Raw genomic sequence first — 23,661 nt, forward strand, 5'->3', positions numbered from 1 at the left:
CTTGTGTCCACTTGTGAGCAATCTATGTCAGGTTTGCCTTGACTCCTAGGGTGTAGCCCTTCCTGAGTCTCAGCTCGATCACCCGCAGGTTGCTAAATTCTCTGCTTAGCTTTCATCCTCTTGGCAGCTGATCTCTGCACGACTCGGCGCAGCTGGTGGCTGGCACGTGCCTTGGGGAGAGCTGCTCACAGAACGTGGGTGCCTCCTGGAGGGTTCCTCTTCTACAGGATCCAGTTCTGGCTGTGGGGAGCCTGGGGCTTGCCCTGTGTGTTTGCCGGCTCCAGGTTCCTGCTCTTCTGTCCTGGTGCTCATCACTGCTGGCCAGGAAAAGCCTGCCCTGGTGGGTGGTGCTCGTCTCTGTTCTCTGGATTCTCACTCCTCAAGTCTCAGCCGCCGAAGCGGTTCACCCGTGCCTTCAATTGAAGATTTTAGTGACTTTTAGGAACTCCTTATAATATGAGGCAGTTAGTTCATTACCTGCCAAATGGCAAATGTTTTCCCCAGTTTGTGAAGTCCCAGTGTTTTAGTTTATCAGACTCTTTTTAGGAGAGAAAAAAGTCATTATTAAAATGACCCTTCTACGCCGGTGTTATTTTAAGGAATTTTTTTATCAGTTCCTGTAGTAATTCCAGAACTTCATTTTTCCATTTAAGTCTCTTACTTTTTTTTTTTTTTCCTGTGCCACATGGCACGTGGGATCTTAGTTGCCAGACCGGGGATTGAACCTGTGCCCCCTGTAGTGGAAGGGTAGAGTGGTTACCCCTGGACCACCAGGGAAGCCCCCCATTTAATCTTTGCCTCATCTGTCTTCTCTTTTGGTGTAAGAAGCGAAGTAGGCAGCCTCAGTTTTTTCTAGATGACTGCCTAGTTGTCCGAACGCTGTGAATCCGTCACTGGTATGAAATGTTACCGCTTCTGTGTATTAAACTCCTGTGTGCATTTGGGCTTGTTTGGGACTTGTATTTTAATTTCCTGCCTGTTCTGTCCAGTGATGTAGCCATCCGTACTGTTGTAATTACCCAGCCTTGCAATGGTACTCCCTTGCCTTGTCGTGTGGCTCTGAAAATGTTTTAATTCTAATCTCTCTTCTTTCATTAATGATGTTTCTGGTTGTTCTTGATGACTTTCTGTTTTTTTGGCTGCGCCACACGGCTTGCGGGATCTCAGTTTCCTAACCAGAAATTGAACTCAGGTCATGGCAGTGAAAACCCAGCATCCTAACTACTAGGCCACCAGGGAACTCCCTGTTTACTTTCTATGTCAATGTTCCAATCAGCTGATCTGACTCCTAACAAAAATAAATCCACCTTTTTGGTTTTGGTCTACTTGGAATTCACTGCAGCTGTAGATAAATTTAGGAAGAATCATTCCCTTGATACTCCGGCTAATCTGCGGAGTGTATTTGTGAGCCTCCCAGTGTGATAATGGGGTGTGGCGTTCAGTTGTCACGGCTGCTCTCAGCCCACCTTCCCCGTCTCCATCTGCTGGACCAGCTTCTGTCTGCTACGTGTGCCGGGGGTACTGGGACCTCCCTTTCCTCTGGCTTTTCCAACTGTTTGTACATAGGGAGGCTGTAGATTCTCATTTATTGATGTTTTACCCACTGACCTTACGGCCTCTCTTGGTAATTTCACCTCCCCTTTCTGGTTGTTTCTCGTCTATGTCGTCTTTTGCCTCTCTCCGTGGCACTGGGGGGTGAGGGGCCAGCTCATTGTCTTCCCAGCTGAGCTGGGACAGCTTGTAGTGTTGAATCGTCACATGTAATGCTGGCTTCGGCTTCATGTACAGAAATGAACATGCGCATTCAAACGCCCCCGTGTTTCTGTAGACGTGAACACACTTAGAATCACGTTAAAGCGGCATCTCTCCGTGCCTGTTTTAATATGGATTGTTAAAACTGGAAAGCACATTGAATCATATTAACTGCTTTCTGACCATGTGCAGAGAAGATGGTAGGTTTCCCCACTGGACTTGGTGTTCTGGTGAGGTGCACTGTGGGTCAGTCCTGGGTGGACCATCTGACTGGGGCATACCGTTTGTATGTGTTGCTGTTTTACTTCTGAATGTGGAGTTTTCATGTTTTGAGAAAAATGAGCTTTGCAAGGGGCACACTCAGAAATGTAACTGGAGTCTGGTGCGCAGACCTCGGGCCTGGAGGGCACCCGCTTGGGGTGTGTCCCTGCTTTCCCGGGAGCCTGGCTGCTGCTTTCCTGGATGGCACAGACCTGGTGTCAGCCTGAGTCCACTTGCCCCACTTGCCTGAGTGTTGCCGGCACTGAGGTGCTTGTTCCTGGCCTTGGCCCTCCAGAAGAGGCAGGGAAGGTGGGGGGGCGCAGGTTATGGACCCATTGTAGCTGTGCTGGAGAAAGGCACCAAAGGGTGTTCTGAGAAACATCCTCAGAAGCATAAGTAGTGGCCGTGGAAACACTACTGGTCCTCAGCTAGGTGAAAAGAAACCTTACCTGTCATCTCCAGTTCATCCTTTATGTTGAAAATTCAAGAACTTGGAGAAGCTCTTCAGTGGGGCTGAGTTAGAGGGGTGGGTTTGCCACGTGGAATTGACACTGTGGCTGGGAGCCAGCAGGGGGAGCAGGGCCGCCTGGAACTGGCGGCTGCTGGGAGGCAGTGGAGCCCTGAGCCAGAGCTGCACCAGCCTCCACGGGAGGGTCCGGAGGTGCCACTGTGCTCCTGAGACAGGGATGTAAGTGCCCACTGGGACCTCACCCAGAATGTGACGCCTCTGCCTCAAGGCTGGGGTGCCTGCCATGCCCTGATCACACTGCACTGAAGACCTGGAATGGGGTGCACGCGGCAGGTACCGGAGCCCCTGCCTCGAGGTGTGAGCTGTGTTTGAACGTGCACATCTTCAGTCTCAGGTGTGAGCAGTGAAGGGGGACGCCTTCACTCTGGCTCGGTGCCTCTCTCGTGTTCTGAGTTGGGGGTCCCAGCAGTGAAGGGGGACGCCTTCACTCTGGCTCGGTGCCTCTCTCGTGTTCTGAGTTGGGGATCCCAGCAGTGAAGGGGGACGCCTTCACTCTGGCTCGGTGCCTCTCTCGTGTTCTGAGTTGGGGGTCCCAGCAGTGAAGGGGGACGCCTTCACTCTGGCTCGGTGCCTCTCTCGTGTTCTGAGTTGGGGGTCCCAGCAGTGAAGGGGGACGCCTTCACTCTGGCTCGGTGCCTCTCTCGTGTTCTGAGTTGGGGGTCCCAGCAGTGAAGGGGGAGGCCTTCACTCTGGCTCGGTGCCTCTCTCGTGTTCTGAGTTGGGGGTCCCAGCAGGCTGGGGGTCCTGGGGTGTCGCCCGTGGTCCCCGGGCCAAGTCCGTGGTTTTGTCATAAATACCGCGGCTGAGACGTCAGGATGTATTTGCATTTCTCCTCCTGGCGGCTCTGTAACTGGTTAAGAAGAACAGAAGTCAGGGTTGCGTGATTAGATGTCTAGTGCACTGGGTTCGCTCACCAGTCTTGTCCCATTTGGAAGCAGCTCTTGGACTTGCAGAAGTTATACCTGAAAGATGGGTTTTGCAGGCACGAGCCCCTCCTGTCCCTGTCCTGAGGCCGTGGCAGCCCGGTACCCCTGCTGGCTTCCACTGTGTCATTCCATCACGGCTGGTTGGCGTGGTGCAGACCTCGGCTGTGGACCCTTCTTCTGGGAGCAGCATCTCTTTCTTGCAGAACTTTTGGGAGATGGGTGGTCATCCCTGTTCACACACGTGTGGCCCTCAGCCTTCCACACTTCATGGCAGAGCGGCGACCCGCAAGTTCTGGCCTCTTGTGACCTTGGGGCCTCCCGGATGCCTCAGGCCTTTGGTGGGGCTGGGGGTGGGGCGGTCTGTAGTTAGCGCATACTTGTCATGGCTGCCCCAGGGACTTGGGCAACACCTATGCCCTTTGCAAAGTTGGGCCCAAAGGGCTTCACTGGTGGCTCAGAGGTAAAGAATCCCCCTGCAATGCAGGACACCCAGGTTTGATCCCTGAATGGGGAAGATCCCTGAAGGAGGAAATGGCAACCACTTCAGTATTCTTGCCTGGGAAATCCCATGGACAGAGGGGCCTGGCAGTCTACAGTACACAGGGTCACAAAAGAGGCAGATATGACTTAGCGACGAAACAAAGTCCGGCCCACCTGGAGCATCTGCCATGGGGGCGTGTTCCTGCCCTGGTGTGGACTATCACCTCCCACACGTGCCTGCTGGCGGACTGCGATCTGGTCACTGCAACAGCCCGTGGACCTAGATCCCCTCAGCATCGGGCATGGCCCTCCCACATCCTCACCGATGCCGGCCTGGCATTAATCCTCTGCTCTCTTCAAGCGGGGGTGGCTTTGGCTCCCCTGCCTGGGGGGGTTTTCATGGACCTGTGGCGTTTCTTTAAAAGAAAGGGTTAGAGTGGAGAGCTGGGATCTGTTATAACTGCTCTGGTGGGGCCAGTGGGCTGCTCACGCTTAAGACAGTGGTCGGCTGGCGAGTACCCTACAGAACCCTGGGCAGCTCAAATGCCAGGTGTGTCAGGGGATGAGGGGGTTCCCAGCAAAGGGTAGGGTGGAGACTGCTGCTGGGTGGGGGAGCACAGGTGGGTGTCTTATGGACAAGGTGGAGACAGGAAACACACTTTGCTGGTGGGGTCATGAGATGTCTGGGCTGGAGGCAGAGACAGGTGTGTGCGTGGCGCCATGCAGCGCTTCCTGGCTCCGTGCAAGCTCTTTGTAAGTTGAACTTAAGTTGACACTCTCTTGGCCTTTTTAAGCTTGCTGTCTCCCAGCATTGACGGAGTTAACGTTTTTTATCTTGTGTGCGATTTGTTTCTTTAACGCCAGAAAGCCTAGGGTTGAAATAAATCATTCAAAGCCATGGATGAAATGTTGCCTTTGGCTTGTTGGTCTCCTGTGGAATGTTCAGTGATGTCCCCGTAAAAATAACCCAACACAGAAACGACCAACCAGCTGTCTTCATCTCTGTGTCAAAACCATTTTAGGAGCCGCCCAGATCAGGGCCTGGAGGGGATGGGCTTCTGTTGGTGAAGCCCAGGCGCACCTGGCTCTGTCCTGGGGGCTGTGCCAGAGTACCCCTCCGCCTCTGGCCAGCTTGGCAGGCAGAGCCACTTCAGCCATTTGAGTGCTTCAGTCGGGCGCTCACTCGGTCTTGCCCTCGTCCTGTCGATGCCATGGGGTCCAAGGCAGGACATGAAGTTCTTTTTGTTGTTTCTCAGCCGTCAGCTAGAGAAATACAAGATGCAAGGGATTTAAAGTTTCTTTTTTATTTTTAAAAAACTACTTTGGTGGTGTCTGCTGTTGCTTCTCGAACCTTCCCTTTGTGGTGAGCGGGTGTAACGTGCTACTCTTTGAACTCACAGCTGAAGCTGGCATCCACATGTTATCAAGAAAATTATCTGAAGTGGGGGACAGGAGTCAGGAGCCCTGACCCCATGCTATGCTCAGTGTTTCGGTGCTGCTCAGACACCAGGGGCTCAAACCCCACAACATCCCCATGCACACCTGACTGAGGCCGGCTGGTGGTCAGTACCGGAGGGGCCCTTTGAGTCCACGGCACTGACCGGGCCTCTCTGAAGCATCGTGGACCCTGGAGCGTGGCCAGCATTTTGCCTCTGTGAGCCCCAGACCAGCTCAGTGTTTCCAGAGCGACTGTGGAGAAAACAGACTTTCTCTCTGAGGTTCTCCACGTTGGTTGGCATCCACCTTCAGGAGCGCAGGGCCTTTCTTCCTGTCAGAAATCTTTCTTCTGCAGTTGTGTTGAGCCTGGGAAAGTCTCACCAGTTCTTTTGAACTGATATTTTTTAAGGAGTCAACGTGCCTTTCAGGAAAGATTTGAGTTCTGGCTCTGAGAGTGCGTGGAGGTAGGTGGCGGGGTCCCCCGGCTCTTCGGGCAGGCTGCCTCGTGGCTCTTCTCCGAGGAAGCAGGAGTTACTGCTTCCCAGGGAGTACCAGGTGGGCCAGGCCGGGAAGGGCAGAACGAGCTGCGCCCGCTGCCGTGACAGCGAAAGTCACACGGAGAGCGTCGGTGGGCCCCGCATGTGCCGGGGCTCCAGGGCAGACAGTGTCACAGCACGAGGGGTCCCTGTCCTGAGTCGCTGAGGGCAGCACTTACGATCAGCCTCGGGGCCATCACAGGAGGGACAGGGTGGGGACAGGGCCTCTCGGTGAGCAGCAGCGCATCCAACTCAGCTTGCTGGGTAGCACCGATGGGCACAGACCGCCAGAGGGGGCGAGGAGCCACCTCCTCACAGCCATCCCATCTGTGCCCTGCAGCTGCAGGTGTGTCTAGCCTGCTGGGTGATGTTGGGACTAGTCATTGGTAGTCGGGCACCCAGTGGCCTGGGCCCTCTTCTGGGTGAGGGAGTGGGATAAGCAAGAGCCCACTTTAAGTTGGGTCGAGGCCTCGAGATTCTTGCTCTTCTGGTGAAAACCATCAAGGGGCCCAATCTCTGCAGCAGTAAGTGTGGGCCTACATGGCTGCCAGGCTCTCCAGGCTGCCTGGCTGGTGGGCCGGAGTCTCTCTGGCCAGCAGGCCCCTCCCTGTCACACTCGTGCCCCCTGCTGCTTTCAGGCTCCCTCACGCCCTGCCCCGCCCCCCAGCCCCATTGCCGGAGTGGCTCCTGCAGATGTGGCTCACGATTCTGTCACATTGATGAGTTAGTGACCAGTGGTCAGTGTGGTTGGGGCCTCTGCGGGCTGTACCCCACTCGCAAGAAGGGCAGGGGCCCTGGGACTGCGTGACTCCTTTAGCTCTCGGGGTATTTGTCTCATCCAGGTGGTGCTCTGGGTCGGCCTGGGCATCCTAGTGATCAGCACGCACACCACCCTGTCCGTGAGCCAGGAGACCCCCATGGACTTGGCAAAGGAGGCCGAGGGTGGCAGGCTTGAAGAGGCCAAGGGCGCAGTGAAGGTAGAGGCAGCCCAGCTCCCAGGTACGTGTCTCCCAGGTATGCACACAGGCCCGCAGCCTTCTCGGCATCACCGTGGGTCATGGGGATGTAGTCATCACTTTCCAGCTGTCTCACCTGCCCAGCTGCCTCCAGCCTATCCGGGCGATGGAGGGGGCGGGGGGAGCTCCTGGGGGCTGCTGTATGCAGCCACCTCCATGAGCTGCCTGCGTGCGGGGACATGCTGGACAGCAGGGCAGAGGTCTCAACGCCTCCCCCACCCCCATTCAGAGGACCAGCAGGTAAGTGAGCTTGCGGGTGTCACTCAACGTTTGCCTGTTGTAAGGATGTACATTTTAAGCCAGATTTTCCTGGACCGAGTCAGTGATGCGCCTCAGCTTTGTTCCCTGCTGTCTGCCCGGCCTGCCCCACAGGGGCAGCAGTGCTGGCTGCTGGTGGATTCCAGGTCCCTGTGGGTGGTGATGCCTAGTAAGCCCAGGTGGAAGTACTGGTCTCCCCGCCTACTGTGAGTGGCAGAAGGAAAGCTCCCGAGGGCTGTCCAGAGAGGCAGGTGTGTCCAGGGAGGTGCTTGCGGGGCTGGGCTGCCTGTGGTTGGAGGCTCGGGCCTCTCGGACGTGTTGCCGTCTCTGTTCCAGACTTACCTGTCTGTGCTCAGAGAGCCCCTGCAGTTACAGCACCCCACACCAACTTCCTGCAGCAGAACAGTCTCTCCTGGGGCTCTTTTGGGGGAGCCCTGAGCCCAGAGTAATGGGGCATGCTCTCTTCTGTCTTCCTTGGATGGTGAGGGCCAGCGAGAAGACGCCCCCTTTGGGAGTCCCCAGCAGAGAGGACCCCTGGGGATAATGGCACTCGGCAGAAATATTAATTGGAGTGGTCAGAAACAGCTTGGGCATCGCCACAGTGGTTGCACGGATTCAGTAACTTGGACGGAAAGAAGCTTCCTGGAGGAGGGAGGGAGATGGCGCCCCTCCACCCTTGTTAGCAGCCCCACTGGGTCCCTCACCCCCGGGGGTCCTGGCCCCAGTGCTTTGGGGACGCCCCCAGCAAAATGTGACTTGGACACTGGTTTTCCGTCTCAGCTGGCTGCCAGCCCGCCCGGTAGTGGGCTTCTCGGCATCAGCTAACGCAGCCGGCACTGGGCTGCCTGTCCCCACGGTGCTGGGCGGCCTCCAGCCCGCTGCCGGCGCGAGCAGCTGCATCCTGTCGTGGAGGCGGGCCCCGGGCTCACCTGGAGCCGCCGCGGCCACATCTGGTTTCCATTTCTTCCACGAGTCTGTAACAAACACACGGCCCCTCTTGGAACCACATGCCGTTTGTTTAACTCAAGTCTCCGTGTTTCGCGCCCCCGGCCTCCCCGTCATTGATGGGTTGCCTCGTTGAAGCGGAGCTGGGCCCGTGGGGCCTGGGCCGCGTGCCCCGCAGCCGTCCGCCCATCAGCGTGTGAGGCAGGTTTATTGGTCTCTTTGATGTTGAAGAGGCCAGAACAGTACCAACTTTCCCCAGAGCCCGAGGTGGGCTTTGGACTGGGGGAGTCCTGCCCTCCTGGGGACACATGGGCCTGGCCACCCCCAGCCTGGCACTCCCGGCAAGCACGGGGCCTGTGACATGCCTGGTGTGGACAGAAGAGGTGGGCAGGCCTTCCGGAAAGGCTAGGAGACCACTTACCGTGAGGCTGGTGGCTCCCTCGTGGGTCTGGTGAGTGGGTTTGGAGTCTGTCATGCTCCTCAGCTCCTCCTCTGAGCGTGGCCTCATCCCATTTCTTCCTCTCCCTCCCAGCCTGCGGCTTCTCTCAGTGTCAGGAGCCGCCTTGGCCACACACCTCGTACAGCTTGTCCGTCCTCCAGCAGAGACCTGGCCCTGCTTCCGCTGGGTGGGAAAGAATGGGAAGGGCTGGGACGGGGCCTGTGGGCAGCAGCACGTTGGTGCGGGGACACAGCTGGCAGAGGGTGGTCACAGGCCTGAGTGGGAGTTTGCCCGCCCCCATCTCCTTCCTAAATTTCTCTTCTGAGGATGCGTCCCTTGTGCTGCTGTGCCGGGCGCTGGTACACGTGGGCAGGAAAGCGTCTGACCACCTGCGACCGATGCCAGCGTGCCTGTGGGGAGGCCCGGCTGCAGGGCTGCCTCCCTCCTTGGTCCCCACCGCAGCTTTCCCTGTGCCCTGCTGAGAAGGAGCAGTTAACACCCTTGTGCCGCGTGACTTCTCAGTTTTTCTGCCTGTGTGTCAGATGTGGCTGTGAGCTCATCTCATCGGTGCTAAGATGACCATGCCAGCTGCAGCCGAATCTGGAAGGACTCCTCAGGGGAGGGAGGGGCGCTGCCTGCCGTGTCCAGCCCCGAGGGACTGGCCCACGGCCCCTCTACCTGCTGCATGTGGGCAGACGTACCCATCTGCAGGAGAGTGTGACGAGTGAGCCAGACGGGGCCCCCCAGCCACCCCGCTGGGGCTTTGGGTCCAGGGACCCATTGGGATTCCTGCACATCCAATAGAGCGTGCTAGACAGGGTTTCCCTTGCTGCCTAAGTCAAGAAGAGCAGGGGTTCCCAAGTAGACTTCCTCACGGCAGCAGTGAGGCAGGCACTTTGGAGGTTGTCAGGAAAGGCACTTAGAAGCAGCACCTGGCCTTTTTAAAGGGCTGGTGGCGGCTGCCCCTGCTGTCTGCACGGCCCTGGGGCCCTTTGCGTCTCCTGAATCTGGGCTTTACTTCCAGCCAACAGGGATTCCATTTGTGGGACTCTGTGTGATTTTAAGAGACGCTTTACCTTTGTGCTTGGCAGTCAGAGGACTGTTTCCATCTTCACTGATCACAGGATACAGAGAGATGCCTCCAGACTCAGAATGGGGTCCTGCAGGGGAGAGTCAAGGAAGAGGGGCCCCTGGCCCTGACCCTGTCTTCCGAGGTGGAAGTAGTCTCGAAGGCAGATTCTCGTTGCCGTGGACAGGCCTGTTCTGGATGTCACACCCAAAAACGGCCGCACATTCCCAGGTTTCAGATCTGTGGTTGTCTGTCTGAGCACTGAAGAATTGATGCTTTTGAACTCTGGTGTTGGAGAAGACTCTTGAGAGTCTCTTGGACTGCAAAGAGATCCAACCAGTCCATCCTAAAGGAAATCAGTCCTGAATATTCATTGGAAGGACTGATGCTGAAGCTGACACTCCAGTACTTTGGCCACCTGATGCAAAGAACCGACTCATTTGAAAAGACCCTGTTGCTGGGAAAGATTGAAGGCAGGAGGAGAAGGGATGACAGAGGATGAGATGGTTGGATGGTGTCACTGACTTGATGGTCACAAGTTTGAGGAAACTCTGGGAGTTGGTGATGGACAGGGAGGCCTACTGTCCAGCAGTCCATGGGCTCACAAAGAGTCGCGCATGACTGAGTGGCTGAACTGAACTTGGGTCCTGTGTCTCCCTGAGCCAGTCACAGAACCACCTGGTGTCCACACTAGACGAGTGACTGTTGGCTAACAGTCTTCCCAGGAGCTCCTGGTAGAGGCACCATCAGGAGGGTCTGAGTGTGGATGGGGCCAGGCAGGTTAGAAAGCTCCCGCCCAGCAGTACTGAGGCAGACATGGAGTTTCCCTGCGTGGTGCCCACTTTGGGGAGTGGAGGCCACAACGCTGAGGCTGAGAGGAGGCCCCTCCAGGCCAGGGCGCCCTCTGCTGGCCACTCCCTCTGATTCACTGCCGCGTCTGGAAGGTGAAACAGGCCAAGCCCCTGCCTGGCCTTCATCCTTCCCTGGGGTGACCACCCTGGGTGAATGCGGGCTGTTCTTCAGTTGCTAATTAGGAAGTTTGGTGTTAGTTTTACTGTGGCCCAGAGGCATTGCTGGCAAACTGTCCCCACGAGGAGCTCTGGTTCGTTTTAGAAAGCACTGTGTCCATTGCCGAGGACAGCTGCAAAGTGCCCCAGGCCCGGCTGCTGTGGGCAGGGTGGCCACGTTGTGGACTCATGCCCCTTGCTCACCCGAGCCCCCGGTCATTCCTTTGCCTGGTGATGGATAGATTTTGAGTTGGGCCTACAACATGATGGAGATATGCTTTGTTTTGTTGTGGTTTTCCTTCCCTTCCTGGCCCCCTGTCTTAACTTGGTCTTCCACTGGACAGCACCTCTTGATTTTGACCCCCAGGGGCTTCTGGCGGCTGGGGACAGGGGTGTTACCGTGGTGTGGAGCAGACACCACACACTCGGGCGAATCAGTCGCTTGATTGAACTGTGGAGCCCTGCGTCCCGCTCCTGCCCAGCGCCGACCCCCCTCTACTTTGCTTTGGGCACTAAGCCTCAGCTGCTGCAGGTGTCCCCGGCGAGCATGGCAGGTCAGCCCAGGTCCCTCCTTCTCCTCTGGGGGAGGGAGCAAGCCCACCTGAACAGGACTGTCGTGAATCCCCCCAGAGCCGCTTTGGGGTCCCACGACTGCGGGGCATTCCGCCTCCCTTCTTGCAGGCAGCTTGTGCCCTGAAGGCGGAAAGCGGTTGCTTGGGGCCTCTGGGATGAAATGACTTTTTAAATCTTTTTTTCCCCCCCCAGATAGTATTTTAGTTTCTGCCACTTTTGCCTAATAGGTAGAGAGTGGTTTTGTTCATGGACAGAGTTTCCTAAGGGGCTCCATTTGGGTCACCCTCGTGGCCCTCTCCCCGAGGGCCCGCCGTGACTGAACTGTTGGGCTTCTGGGAGGATGAGGAGGCCCATGGGATACAGGTGTGTGCAGGAGGCCAGCTTTGTGGGCTGTGCCTCTTTCTCACCTTCCTTTTGATAGGAATTTTTACTTCTGCAGCAAGAAGTTGACAGAATTGCAAATCAACCTCCCATAGGCATTTTCCTTAAGCATTTTTCTGCTCCCCTTTCCCCTTGGCCTGCAGCAAGGGGTTGGTTGGGCTTAGGGCGGGTGATGGTCCCCAGGAGGGATGACGTTGGGCACTTCCAGTTCCCAGGCCTCAAATGGCAGGTTCTTGCTGCCACCTGGTGGTGATGGCCAGCTTTATGCGGGGTATCGCTCTTCTGCACCCAGTTAGGTATAAATTGCATTTTGACATATTTTTGTTATGAATACACATGAAAAATGACAGTTTTCTGTGCTACTTAGCTGCTAATGATTGAACAGGAAAAAAAAAATAACTGCTTAGGCTCTGCCATTCGCCTGGGAAATGTGATTACAATCCAGGGAAAACCGCCCAGTTGCCGTGCTGATTGGCGGTGTAGCCATGTGGAAACACCGCTCAATTATCTGTGCCGTGCTTACAGGCCAGAATCCAATTGTGGACGTGGCTGAGGACGGCCGAGATAAGCCGAAGCTGCCAAATGAGAAAGATGAGATGGAGCAGGCCCAGATTAAGGGCCCCGTGAATGTGCCCCCAAGGGAAGACGCCAAGGAGAAGCAGGAGGCGGCACAGCTGGATCGCCCCGGTCAAGGTGCTATGACTGCCTGGGTGGGGGTGTGGGGGTCGGTGTTCACGGGGGCGGGACCTCAGCTGGACATCAGTCACGTGGTTGGTTGGTTCACAGACCTGAAGAGGGAAAGCTGCCCTGGGAGGGAAGGCTGAGTCTCCCCCACCCCCACCCCGGCTCCCCAGCATCGTCTGTCTCCTTCCAGGAGTTGCAGTACCTCTGGGCGAGGCCCACCGTCACGAACCCCCTGTGCCTCACGACGAGGTGATAGTGGATGAAGGTCAAGACCAAGAAGGACTGGAGAAGGAGCGGCCGTCCAAACACATGGATGAAAGGGCCCTGGGGGGCAAGGGTCAAATGGTGCCACCCCTGCTGGATTCAGGACGAGAGAGACCCAGACAGGACCAGGCTTTGGAGGCAGCGGGCGGTCTTCCCAAAGATTCTCAGAAGGTTCCAGAAGAAAATGGTCAGCCAGCCATTGAGCCTGTGAAGGAGGACCTGGGGCAGGGCGACAGGGGCGTGCATCAAGGGCCCCAGGCAGTGCTCCCGAGGGGCAGGACGTCCCGGTGGCAGGCGCAGGGGCCAGAGCAGACGGTGCCTTGCTGCCTGGCCATGCCGTGGGGGCCATGGGCAAGCCGGAGGAGAAGAAAGAGCCTGGTGGGTGTAGGCTCCATCCTGGTGGGGCCCGGGAGAGGCTGGGGACGGGGCGGGAGATGCTGACCATCCTTCCTTCTGTCGCGCTGCCTCTCTTTTCTCGCAAGATGAGCTTGTGTGTGTAGCAGCACTGATGCAGCTGTCGGGGCTTGGCAGCTCCTCTGACATTTGTCACACACTTGTTCACCAGACCCGTAAGTGCCAGGTGCTGGGCTGCTCCTGCGTGTCTGGGCGCACACGGGGCGCGGCGCGGGCCTGACGGGTAGCTCCTTGTTAAGTGCCATCTCAGAGCTACTGACAACGGTCCCCGCATGCTAATTGACGAATGTAGTTGACACTGGCTCCCTGCCACCAGACTGTGAGATGTTAAATATTATTTTTTATTACCTCCCTGGTGCTCATCAGGTTGAATATACAGTACCAGGGAGGGAGGGCCAACGTGGAGGGTGATTTTAGGAAATATCGGCCTCCTCCTCTTGTCCCCCCTCCACCTTCTGAGTTTTCCTGCAAGCCTCCTGAGTCTCTGCCTTGTGTGCAGGTGGGAAGGCTCCCCTCCTGGAGGAGAAACCAGGCCCGGGGGCAGCGCCGCAGGCAGAGCCTCGAGAGCAGAGGACCGAGGAGGGACAGGGTGGGGAGCATGCCGGCAGCAAGCTGGAGGGTAAGGCCTTTGCTTTCTTCCTGCATCTTCCAAAGGCTTGGAGATACTGCCGCTTCCTTCTGGAAGCGGAATATGGCCCAGAAGGAGACACAGGCCCGTTGTCTTGCCAGTTTCCTGCTGAGCAAGGATCTTAAATAGCTCCCCTGCCAACTAACAGCATTCTCTTCTCCCTTTTCACTTCCTTAGATGTTTTTAGTTTCTTTTCTCCCCCTTTAAAAACAAACAAACCTGTCACTGTCACGTGACTTTGTATTCCCATTTGTATCTCATTTCAAAATAGACACGTTAATATTTCCAACAAGTTGGCCAGGTGTGGAGGGCATTAGCGAGGGTGGGAGAGCCGGTGGCTCACTGCTGTCTTAGCACTTCCCTGCCACCGTGGCAGCAGCTCCCACCCGGTCTTAGCTGGGGCTGGGTGGGGACCTTTGTACCCACCTGCAGTGAAGACCTAGCAACTGTCCCAAAGCGAAAGCTTGTTTAATCTTTTCTGTCCAGTGAACAAAACTTGCTCTGCATCCTCCTCCAGACCTTCATGCCCATTTTGGGGTGCTTCCCGCTCTCTGCTTTTGATGCCCCCCTCCTCACAGCCCCACCTGGTTGGGCACTGCCCTGCACTAAAGGAGGTGGTGGCAGCTCTCCCAGCAAAATGATCACTCTTCTGGTCTCTTTGGTCCCCATGCTGAACCCCCGTGGGGTCACCCTATTCGCTAGCGGTGTCCACAGAGTGGCCCCTGGGTGTTTCACTGTGTGCTCCGAGAGTCTGGGTCTGTATGTGGGCATCATGGTACAGCGCTCAGGTGGGTTCATGGGATGCTCATGCCCTGCTGCCCCACAAGCTGCTTCCCAGAAGGTCCTGCAGCCTCGGGATAGCCGGCCCAGAGCACCAGGCCCGGGAAGGCAGCCGAGCCTCTGCACGCAGAGGCCAGGAAGGCAGAGCTGAGGGTCCTGGGTTTCCTGTAGCTTGGATGCTGTGGAGTTCTGCATGTTGCTGTCTTTGGTTTCAGTCTGTTTACTGGTCCTGGTCCTCACAATCTGTTACCTAATCTTGTTTGATTCTTTGACTTTTTCTTTTCTGAAAGAACTTTGATGGTTTCCTATTCTGCCTTTCTCCAAACGCCTCTCAATGGGATGCACAGCTGAAATCAGAAAGATGGTGGCAGGTAGGAGTCGGGAGGAGCACCACAGTGAAGGTTTTTGTGGGGGTTTAAAGATGAGACAGCAGACAGTGTGAGCACTGAGTCCGGTAGCGCCTTGCATGTGGTCAGAGCCCGGGATCCACACATGGTCTGTCCCCCAACTGGGCTCAGCCACAGCCCCTCAGGTGGGGTCCCCCTTGATGCCCCAACCCGCTCACTTCTAGTCCACATGCCCTGGTGCCCCTTAGCCCCACTGGGGCTCCGCCGTGGGGCGCCACCACAGGACAGCCAGGTGCAGCCTGTAAGCATCTGGGCACTCCCAGAGATGGGGCGGGGCCTGCGTGTGACTTCCGCCATGTGCATGGCCTGGTATTAATGTGCTCTGCACGTGTGTTAATATCTGTGCAGCTCTCATGCCATCCATGAGTCTGATCCCTGTGGTCCTGGTGGGCCGCGCAGTTGTGCACGGAGCTCGGGCTGAGGGCTCAGTTTATCACCTCCACTCTGCTTCCTGTCTGTCCCATGTTGCTTCTGGCTGGACATGGCGCACTTCCCCCCCCACCCCAGCCGTGGGCTAGGGCTAGTCCTCCGAGGAGCCAGTGAGTCAGGGGGCCTGCTCTTTAGGAACCCTCCCTTGGGGACAAGTGGTGTTGGCAGCATGGTCATGGTCAAGGGAGCTGGTCTGGAACTCTGGGATGGCTCTGTGCACATCCCTTGTCTGAAGAGGGTGAGGGGAGCCCTGAGATGATCCACGGAATGTAGGCTTTCTCAGGCAGGCGTCTTGGTCACCTTAGGATGTCTGGATGTGTGTCTGGTGGAGAACAGGGGGCTGGATCACCCGGGCTGGCCAAGGGACCCATCTTCCACGTGCTTAGCCTCAGCATGTTCTTCATGGGCACTGGCCTCTTGGGGCGAGCCATGGCAGTCCCTGGGAGAAGGCCAACCCTGCCCTGTTCTGGGGGGTCACAGGTCACTGTTGGGGAGGACAGGCCAGCACACCTGCATGTGCCCAGCATGGGGGCCCCGCGCTGGGGTGTTAGCTCTCGCCACTCCCAAATGTTCTCCTTTCTTCGGATTTGAGCTTTTCCATCTGACAACCTGTAAAGTTACATCATCTTTCAAAGCTTCCTGTTTAAAGACACGTGTTATAAAAGTCCCTTAAACCTGGACTGCTGGCTCTACAGAGCTGACCCAGTGCTGACGTGTTTGCAGTGCGTTATGAGCTTTCCACACCCAAGGTGTTCAGCCTTGGGGCCTCTTCTCAGTCCACAGTCTGGGGGGGGCCCTTCCTACACACACCTGCTGCAGCTGGCCTGCTCCCAGCTCACCTGGCGCTCCTCCCCTGTCAGCTGCAGCCAGCTTCCCGGGGGAGGCGGGGCCGGCGGGAGCACTGGCGCAGCCTTCTCACTGAGGTCCCAGTTCTTGTTGCTGCTGAAGGGGAAGATGGTTCTGTTTGTCTTTAAAGTTCTCACCTTGGAGGAAACTCTCTTAAAAAGCCAGTATTCTTTTTTAGAATAGTTGATAGTTCGAGTCACCAGCCCAGATCGCTGTCATTTGTGGTCACAGTGCGTGGGTGCTGGCTTAGCCGGGTAGAGGGGAGTGCCCAGGAGGTGTCCAAGGGAGGGGCCCACAGGCCACCTTGGCCTCCCTGCATGTATCATACTGCCCTCAGCCCAGCCAGGTGCCTTTGTAGCCCCAGGCTCTGACCGCGTGTGTTTTCTGCACCAGAAGCTGGCCGGGCGGAGATGCTGGACCACGCTGTACTATTACAAGTGATCAAGGAGCAGCAGGTGCAGCAGAAGCGCCTCCTGGACCAGCAGGAGAAGCTGCTCGCGGTGATCGAAGAGCAGCATAAGGAGATCCACCAGCAGAGGCAGGACGGCCAGGAAGGCGAGGACGGCAAGTCCGGGGGAGGGAGGGGGAGAGGGGCCGGGCAGGCCGGGGGTGGTTGCTGCACCTGCTCAGGGAAGAGGGGTTGTCACTTTTAAAAAAGAATTGTGCTTGTTTATGTATGTATGTATTTTTGGCTGTGCTGGGCCTTTGCTGCTTGGGCTTTTCTCTAGCTGCAGAGAGCCGGGGCCACTCTCCCACTGTGGCATGCTGGCTTCTCTCGTTGCAGAGCACAGGCTCTAGGCAGTAGTTGCAGCACTTGGGCTCAGTCGTTGTGGTCCTGAGCTCAAGAGCACAGGCTCAGTACTTGTGGTGGATGGGCTTAGTTGTTCCACGTCACGTGGGATCTTCCTAGATCAGGGATCAAACCCATGTCTCCTGCATTAGCAGATTCTTTACCACTGAGCCACCAGGGAAGCACAGGGGTTGTCCCTTAATTCATGAAAGCCAGAGTCGCCTGCCCCACCACCTCCTCCCGCCCCCCATCCCCGTTGGATCTGTGGCTCTGTGGTCTAGAGTCCTGCTGGGCGAATTTAAGCAGGTGTTTGTATTCCTTGATTGCTGGTAAGCTGGCTTCATTTAGTCACTGCGTCGGTAGCTCCTGCTCATCTCTGTGGCTAAATGGGTACCTGACTTCATTTGCAGTGGACGTGCAGCCTGAGCTGGGGGTGGCCGCACCCAGAGGTAAGGAGCAGGAGGTCCATGACGCGGGGATGGCGGAGCGTCCCCCGCCGCAGCCTGTGGAAGTCCTGCCCGGCGCTCCTGGGCGTCCTGCCGCTCCTCCCCAGGGGCACAGCCAGCGCTCCGTGGAGGAACCTGAGGGGGCAGTGGGCAGAGCCCCAGCTGCACCTCCTGGCGGCGCTGACCCGCAGCCCTGGGCAGCTCCGGCTGAGCCAAGGGAAGGCCGGCAGGGTGCTGTGCCTGAGGCTGAGGGCGCGGGCGTGCAAGAGCGGCTCCCTGTGCTGGAGCCTGCCAGGATGCCCGGGAGCCCAGAGCAGCATGGGGCTGGGGATGTCCCCGGGCAGAGTCGGGATGTTTTTGGTGGAGGCGCCCATGAGAAGAAGAAATCCGGGAAGGAGGCAGCAGCTGCTGGTGCGGACACTCAGGAGGCAGATGTGCTGGGGGTGGGGGCAGCGATTGGGGCCCCTCAGGTAAAGTCCCAGCAAGCGAGCCGAGACCGGGCACCTGGAGGCAGGTCGGGGGTAGCCGCCCCCCAGGCCCAGGTTGTGTTACATCAGCCGGAACACCGGGCTGACCCTGCTGGAGGACAGGGCGGGCAGCAGGGTGGTCATATGGAGATGAGGAAGGAGGCCCCCGGCAGGGAGCACGTGCCTGCTCCCTGGGAGAACACCGCTGGCCAGGAGCCCGAGCAGAGGCCAGACCCTGAGCTCGGGCCCAAACCCGCCATACCTGGAGATCAGAAGCCGGACAACGCCAAACCCAACCGGGACTTGAAAGTCCAGGCCGGCTCCGACCTTCGGAGGAGACGGCGGGACGTAGCTCCTCTGGCAGAGGCAGGGCTGGCCCCGAAGGACGGGGTCATCATTAGCTTCAACTCACTGCCCGAGGTGCAGGTCAACGACCTCCGCAGTGCCCTGGAGACCCAGCTGCACCAGGCCGCTGGGGGCGCCCTGCGGGTGGTCCCAGGCCGCCAGATCAAACAGCTGCCTGGGGCCCTGGAGGAGCCCTGAGCCCCACTAAGGCCAGGGTGCTCCGGTCAGCTGGTGAACCTGGACCACGGCGGGTGCCAAGCCCCAGAAGTCAGGCCCGGGGTGGAGTGACGGCTCTGCAACTGCGGCCACTTCCAGGCTGACTCTCTCATGATTCAGCTCCCTTCCTGCAGCCTTGAGGAAAACAGCCACTCCCTGAGACCAGGAAACACGACCTGCCACCTCTGTGGCTGTGGGAGCCACTGGGGTTCAGGTGGCGATATTGGGGCTCTGAGTGCTGACTGCAGCCCTGGCTCCCCGGCTGCCATGAGAGGCAGGTGTTACCCTGAACTTTAATTCCTTATTGATGTTGTCTGTGACTGTCAGTACAAAGCCTGAGTAAATGCTTCTGCCTTCACCCCGTCTCACAGCAAGTGCTGCGTCAAGACTGAGAGGCTGGACAGGCCTGTGGGTCCAGCTGCCTCCGCCCTGGTGCTCTGCTCTGCATACTTCGGTCTCCCAATTGAGTGGTTGTGAGATTTAAAAAGTAAAACAGACCACTGCTGTCTGGTTGGTGCCGAGGTGAATCACCCAAAAGCTCCCATGCCACAGACCGAAGCCGTGACCACGAAACCTGGGTTCGAGGCCCAGTGGGAAGGGGTGCATGGCCTCACTCCTCACTGCTTCTCACTTCCTCCAGGGCAGCATCTCCCCTGGGTTTGCACCCATGGGACTCATCTTTTGGGAGGGTTTTTGTGGTGTTTTTGTTGTACTTTGTTTTAAGGGGCAGAGAGGCCAGTGATCACCCCCGAGCCGGGCTGGTCAGCAGGTGACCTGACATGCTGGGATGTGCCCTCAAGAGCCTGGGGCCTTCACCTGCTTTGTGCTTTGGGCTGTGTGTGCCTCGTTCCCCTCTGGGGGCGGGGGCCGCTCCAGATCCTGCCCCAAGGGGTCCATGGCGGGGAGCCACTCACTGATCACTAGCCAGGGCTGCCCAGGCCACGTGACAGCTCCGGCCTTGGTCTTGGCTCACCTCTCCCCTGTGCCTTTTGAAATGGTTTTATCGTTTACTGTGATTTCTATGTCATCTTGAAGCCTCAAAATGAATAATAAAAGGAGTGGAATCCTCTGGAAGCCAAGCTGATTCCCCACGAACCCTGGGCACTGCTCACACGGAGGGGAGCTCAGTGAAAGGTGTCCGGGTCCCAGTGCTTCCCGCCCTCCATTCTTAACTAAAAACAATTCCAAGCAAACTGTACCAGCTGGAAATTTCCCCCAGGTTGGAACACCGTTTGTGGTTTTGGGGTGGGATTGCGCATCCAGCCCTGTTTACCTGAATCTCTCACCTTGACCCAGCGTTCTGTCTTCTCAGTTTCTGCAAAGATAACTTCCTCCTCAGAGCAGGGGCCGCAGCCTTCTGAGAGCAGCAGCGCAGCCTTTGCCATCGCCTGCCGTTCCCGCACCTCCGGGCGCTCAGGGTCTTCTGTCCCAGTCAGTGCTGTCCTCTCCTCAGGGTTCTCCGCTCCCCTCCCCTCCCGTCCTCTCCTTCGGGAAAGATCTGGGTAGACCTCGGTGGGATCACCATGACCAGTACTGCAGGGAGCCAGGAGGGGCTGGGAGACAGTGCCTTGCTTTCCGACCACAGGCCACCCCTCCAGCTGGGTCCCCTGGCTGGTAGATGTGGCCAGTGCAGCACACTGGGCCACCAGGAGTGACCTTCTATGTTGGCAGATACACTTGGCAGACATGAGGCCTGGCTGGCCTAGGTGACTGGGACAGGACCCTGTCTGTACTCCCGTTCTGGAATGGGGCCCCCAAGCCCAGCCTGGGGTGGGAAGAAGCTAAGGCTGAGGCTGGGTATGGCCTCTCGTGGTGTAGCTGAGCCCCGAGTCTGAGGCCAAGACAGGTGGAGCGGACAGAGCCACACGGGGTGACTGCCTTCTGGTGACACAGCTGAAGCAGCAGCAGGAACCATTTTTCCTGCATCCTGGCACAACTCCGTTGAATTCCCTCCCATAAACACAGTTTTGAAGACAGGTTGAATTTGGGGAGGGGAGACAGGGAGGTCCGTGAGCTGACTTCAGTGTGTGGTGAGCGGCCTGGCCCAGCCAGTGGATCACGTCCGCAGCCCTGGACCTGAGATGTGGCTGGTGGCCTCATCTGCCCCCATGAACTGGAATCTGAAAGGATGTTAGGAGCACTGGGTGGGACAGTTCTAGAAGCGACCAGAGCGCCTGTGCACAGCAGAGATGCCAGAAGCTCTAGCCAGCAGGCTGCCCAAGTGCAGAGAGCACAAAGGGTCAGAAAGAGGCCATCCTCAGGCAGGAGGCACCTGCTGGGTGTGCATGCTGCCTCAGCAGACAGGGAAGGGGCGGCATTCTCAGCAAGCCTGTTTCCCTGGCCCACTCCTCCCTCCTGCCCTCAGCCAACCTGAGGGGCCATCACCTCTGGCCGGGATGGGGATCATGTCAGCGATGTCTAGTCCTGAAATCCAGTGGTGACGGTGAAACATGACTGCCCAGCCAGCCAGTCTTTTAACAGTCCTAAAAAACCTTGAACGGCGTATGGCTCCCCTCCAAGGCTGCCCTGGGAACTGCATTTCACTGGGATGACAGCTGAGATAAGGGGTTTCAGCACTTTGTGGGGGAAGTGGAGGAGCCTTTACAAGAGGGAACAGCTCCAGGCCTCAGGGCACGGGTGCTCTGGGACAGCAGGGCCTGGGTGAAGCCAGAGGACAATGTGACCTCCACACCCTGGGGAAGGAGGTTCTGGGATGACATGCCCAGCAGGCAGCACTCAGGATGCTGAAATCCTCCTGGGTCCCGCTGGGTCTCCCTGGAGCTCCAGCACGTGTGCTGCTGCGGCCTTACCGAAGCTCAGGATGAGGGGTGGGACCAGAGTGGGCAGGAGCCTGGCCAGGATGGACCTGGGCTCAGACTCCAGAGGCTGTGGAAGGGAGGGTGGGGCAACCCCGTGGAGCAAGTCTCACAGGCACTGGGTTCCTAAAACTGGACCCTCCCTGGGTTCTTCACCCCTTTGTCTGGAAGAGCAACCCCCCACCTTTTTTTCTAAGTGAGGAAAAAACCCATCAGTATCAGGTTCCTACAGCTCGGACCTGTCCTTCACGGTGTCGCTGTTTTCTCTTTGGTCTGTGCTGTAACCTGGTAGTTACTTCTAGATGCTTCGCCAGACTCAGATGACATGCCTTTGGTGAGAATTCTTTAAAGAATGAGACTCGCAAGGCAGCTTGTTCACAGCCCATGCACTCATTCTGCAGATGACAAAACAAATCTTACAGTATCTGATCTGATCTTTACTGTGGGTTCACTGCATCTTATTCTCCCCAAATCCTTAGGTGTGCAAGGCTGGAAAACCCATTCCCTTCTGCTCATGCACGCCTAATGTGTTTCCAGTCCTTTTAGCCCCAAGAGCTTTCGAGGTTTTAGACGCTTGCTCCTTGAGGCCATCAGTGCCAGGCGCCCAGGGACGTGGATTGGAGCTTGTACTCCTTCCTAACGGCCTCCTGTCAGGGTGTTCTTAGCCTGGAAGACAAAGGGCTGTGTCTGAATGGGTTGCTTTCAAGTTAGACATGGTTTCAAAGTTAAGAAAACTACCACACCAGAAGCCACCTCCTGGCAAATAAATGACAAAGAGCTTGGCCACGAGTGTGCAGCATGGGGCCAGGCTGGTTGGGGCGCTGGGGAGCCTGGGGCTGGGCTCAACGTGCTCTGTGGCCTCTCCCACCCCTGCCTGGCACTGTGCCACCAATGAGTCCCATTTAGTCCTCCCCCTTCTATAAAGGAATCTCTAGATCAGAGATGCTGAAACACTTGCCCAGAGACGGGCTCCTCTCCTGCCTCCTCGTGCACTCCCACAGAGCCTCAGGGTGCAGGCAGAGTAGACAAAATGGCTTGTGTCTTTAAATGAGAAACCCCCAGGTTCCCTGTCCTGAACTTCCAGTGCCTGCGGCCTGTGGTTAGGTTGCCCTCAATGGAAAACAGCAGGAGAGGCAGCGACGCGCTCCTGGGGGCAGGACAACATGACAGAGGCAAACAAGCGTAAGGAATCAGAGAGGACCAGATACCTGTGATCCTGACTAATAACCACAGGCAGTACGGAAAAGCCTGGTTTGGACAGGAGTGTGTGATCTTTACTTTACATGTGAATCCTTCCAACCACTGACCACAGGATGAAGGTTTGTACCTCCCTGAGGGAGTGCTCTGAGTAAAGCAGGGAAGCTGCCAAGAGCCAGGAAGCAAGTCCAAGCGACAGGTGCATCTTGGATGAAACATGTCAGATCAGAGATTGGTGACAAGGGCGGAAGCCGCATATCCCAGCCACAATGATTGCTAGGAAGGTGCAAGGGGTTCTTTGAGCCCTCCGGGAAATGAAATATGGCCCATGCATTCTCCATGCTGGAACATAGGGAAACTGCCTTGGATTCCCTAAATTCTGGTGAGCTGACCCAACTGCCCCCTCTCAGGTCCAGTACTCAGCACCAGCAGCTCTGGTGAACAGAACTGACTGGGCATCGTGGCCCACCCCAGACCCACCGAGTCGAGGGAACCCAGGACCTTGACATCTTGGGCACCAGCTCAAAACCTTGTGCTAGCCTCATTACAGGCAGCCTCCGTGGCGGCGGGGGTCGCGCCGGCTGGTGTGGGGCTGTGCCCCGTTGAAGCACCTGTTGGAGCCCAACATCGAACCCAGAAGAAAAGGAAGCCCGTTTCCCGAGCGGGTAACGTGGGTCCCCGCCCCCTAGGGTTCAACCCCCGGGCTAGGCTGGCGTTCACTTACCGCAGCAGCGAAGCAGCTCCGCAAAGCCTCGAACTCCTGCGCGCACAGATCCTTCTTCAAGCAGCCCCCCGGGGCAGTGGACGCCTGCACGCACCTGCCGTAGGCCGCAGCCTGGGGGCGGATGGAGACGGGCGAGGGTCGTCACAGTCCCCGCGCCCGCTGATTACCCGGGGCGGACCCCGCCGCCGCGGCTCCCGGGTCACCACTACCCGCCCCCGCCAGCCCGCACCCTGCTCCGCGCGGCCCTTCCTGCCCCGCCTGACGACTGCGCACCTCGGCTCCACAGGCAGCTAGACACTCGGGGAAGGCGCGGAGGCGGCTTCGCACGCGACCCCACACAGCTCCGTTCCCCGACATGAGCGGCTCTTCCCGGCACCTGTGGGCGCCGCCATCTTAGGTCCGGCCTCTTCCGGCGCCCAACAGCCTGACAGGCAGGCACTTCCGCCCACAACCTTTCTTGCGCTTTGTCACTTGGTCAGGCTTAGCCCTCGCCTCTGCCTCTCCGGAAGCGCTCTCAGTCTCCCAGAGCCCTGCAGTTGGCTCGTTGTCGGTCGCTGTCCTTGGGTTTTGTATTCGTTCACGCGCAAATTGTTCCCCGA

At 57.6% G+C, this 23,661-nt stretch overlaps 2 protein-coding genes across 2 annotated transcripts in view; one reads left to right on the top strand and one right to left on the bottom strand.

Annotated features, from left to right (window-relative positions):
• SLC38A10 (solute carrier family 38 member 10) overlaps positions 1–19,394 on the top strand; it is a 41,054-nt gene extending 21,660 nt beyond the window's left edge. Inside the window, 7 exon segments of the mRNA XM_070390197.1 lie at positions 6,764–6,920; positions 12,135–12,302; positions 12,484–12,822; positions 12,825–12,935; positions 13,471–13,590; positions 16,455–16,625; positions 17,262–19,394. Coding sequence (XP_070246298.1) covers positions 6,764–6,920; positions 12,135–12,302; positions 12,484–12,822; positions 12,825–12,935; positions 13,471–13,590; positions 16,455–16,625; positions 17,262–18,307 — 2,112 coding nt within the window. The 3' untranslated portion in view covers positions 18,308–19,394.
• A 2,163-nt stretch (positions 19,395–21,557) lies between these two features.
• On the bottom strand, positions 21,558–23,621 carry NDUFAF8 (NADH:ubiquinone oxidoreductase complex assembly factor 8). The gene is made up of 3 exons (XM_070390201.1): positions 23,336–23,621; positions 23,063–23,173; positions 21,558–21,807 (listed from the first exon to the last, which is right to left on the bottom strand). Exons 1-3 carry the CDS (start codon positions 23,417–23,419, stop codon positions 21,778–21,780), a joined length of 225 nt encoding a protein of 74 aa, XP_070246302.1. The 5' UTR covers positions 23,420–23,621; the 3' UTR covers positions 21,558–21,777.
• Between the last annotated feature and the right edge of the window lie 40 nt (positions 23,622–23,661).

The sequence above is a fragment of the Bos mutus genome, chromosome 19, assembly GCF_027580195.1.
Source record: "Bos mutus isolate GX-2022 chromosome 19, NWIPB_WYAK_1.1, whole genome shotgun sequence".
Taxonomy (NCBI): domain Eukaryota; kingdom Metazoa; phylum Chordata; class Mammalia; order Artiodactyla; family Bovidae; genus Bos; species Bos mutus.

Coding starts and splice junctions, on each gene's coding strand:
- NDUFAF8 (XM_070390201.1), bottom strand. CDS start 23,419: ATGTCGGGGAACGGAGCTGTGTGGGGTCGCGTGCGAAGCCGCCTCCGC. Junction 23,174..23,335: donor TAGCTGCCTGTGGAGCCGAG/GTGCGCAGTCGT, acceptor ATCCGCCCCCAG/GCTGCGGCCTACGGCAGGTG. Junction 21,808..23,062: donor GGAGCTGCTTCGCTGCTGCG/GTAAGTGAACGC, acceptor TTTGTCTTCCAG/GCTAAGAACACCCTGACAGG.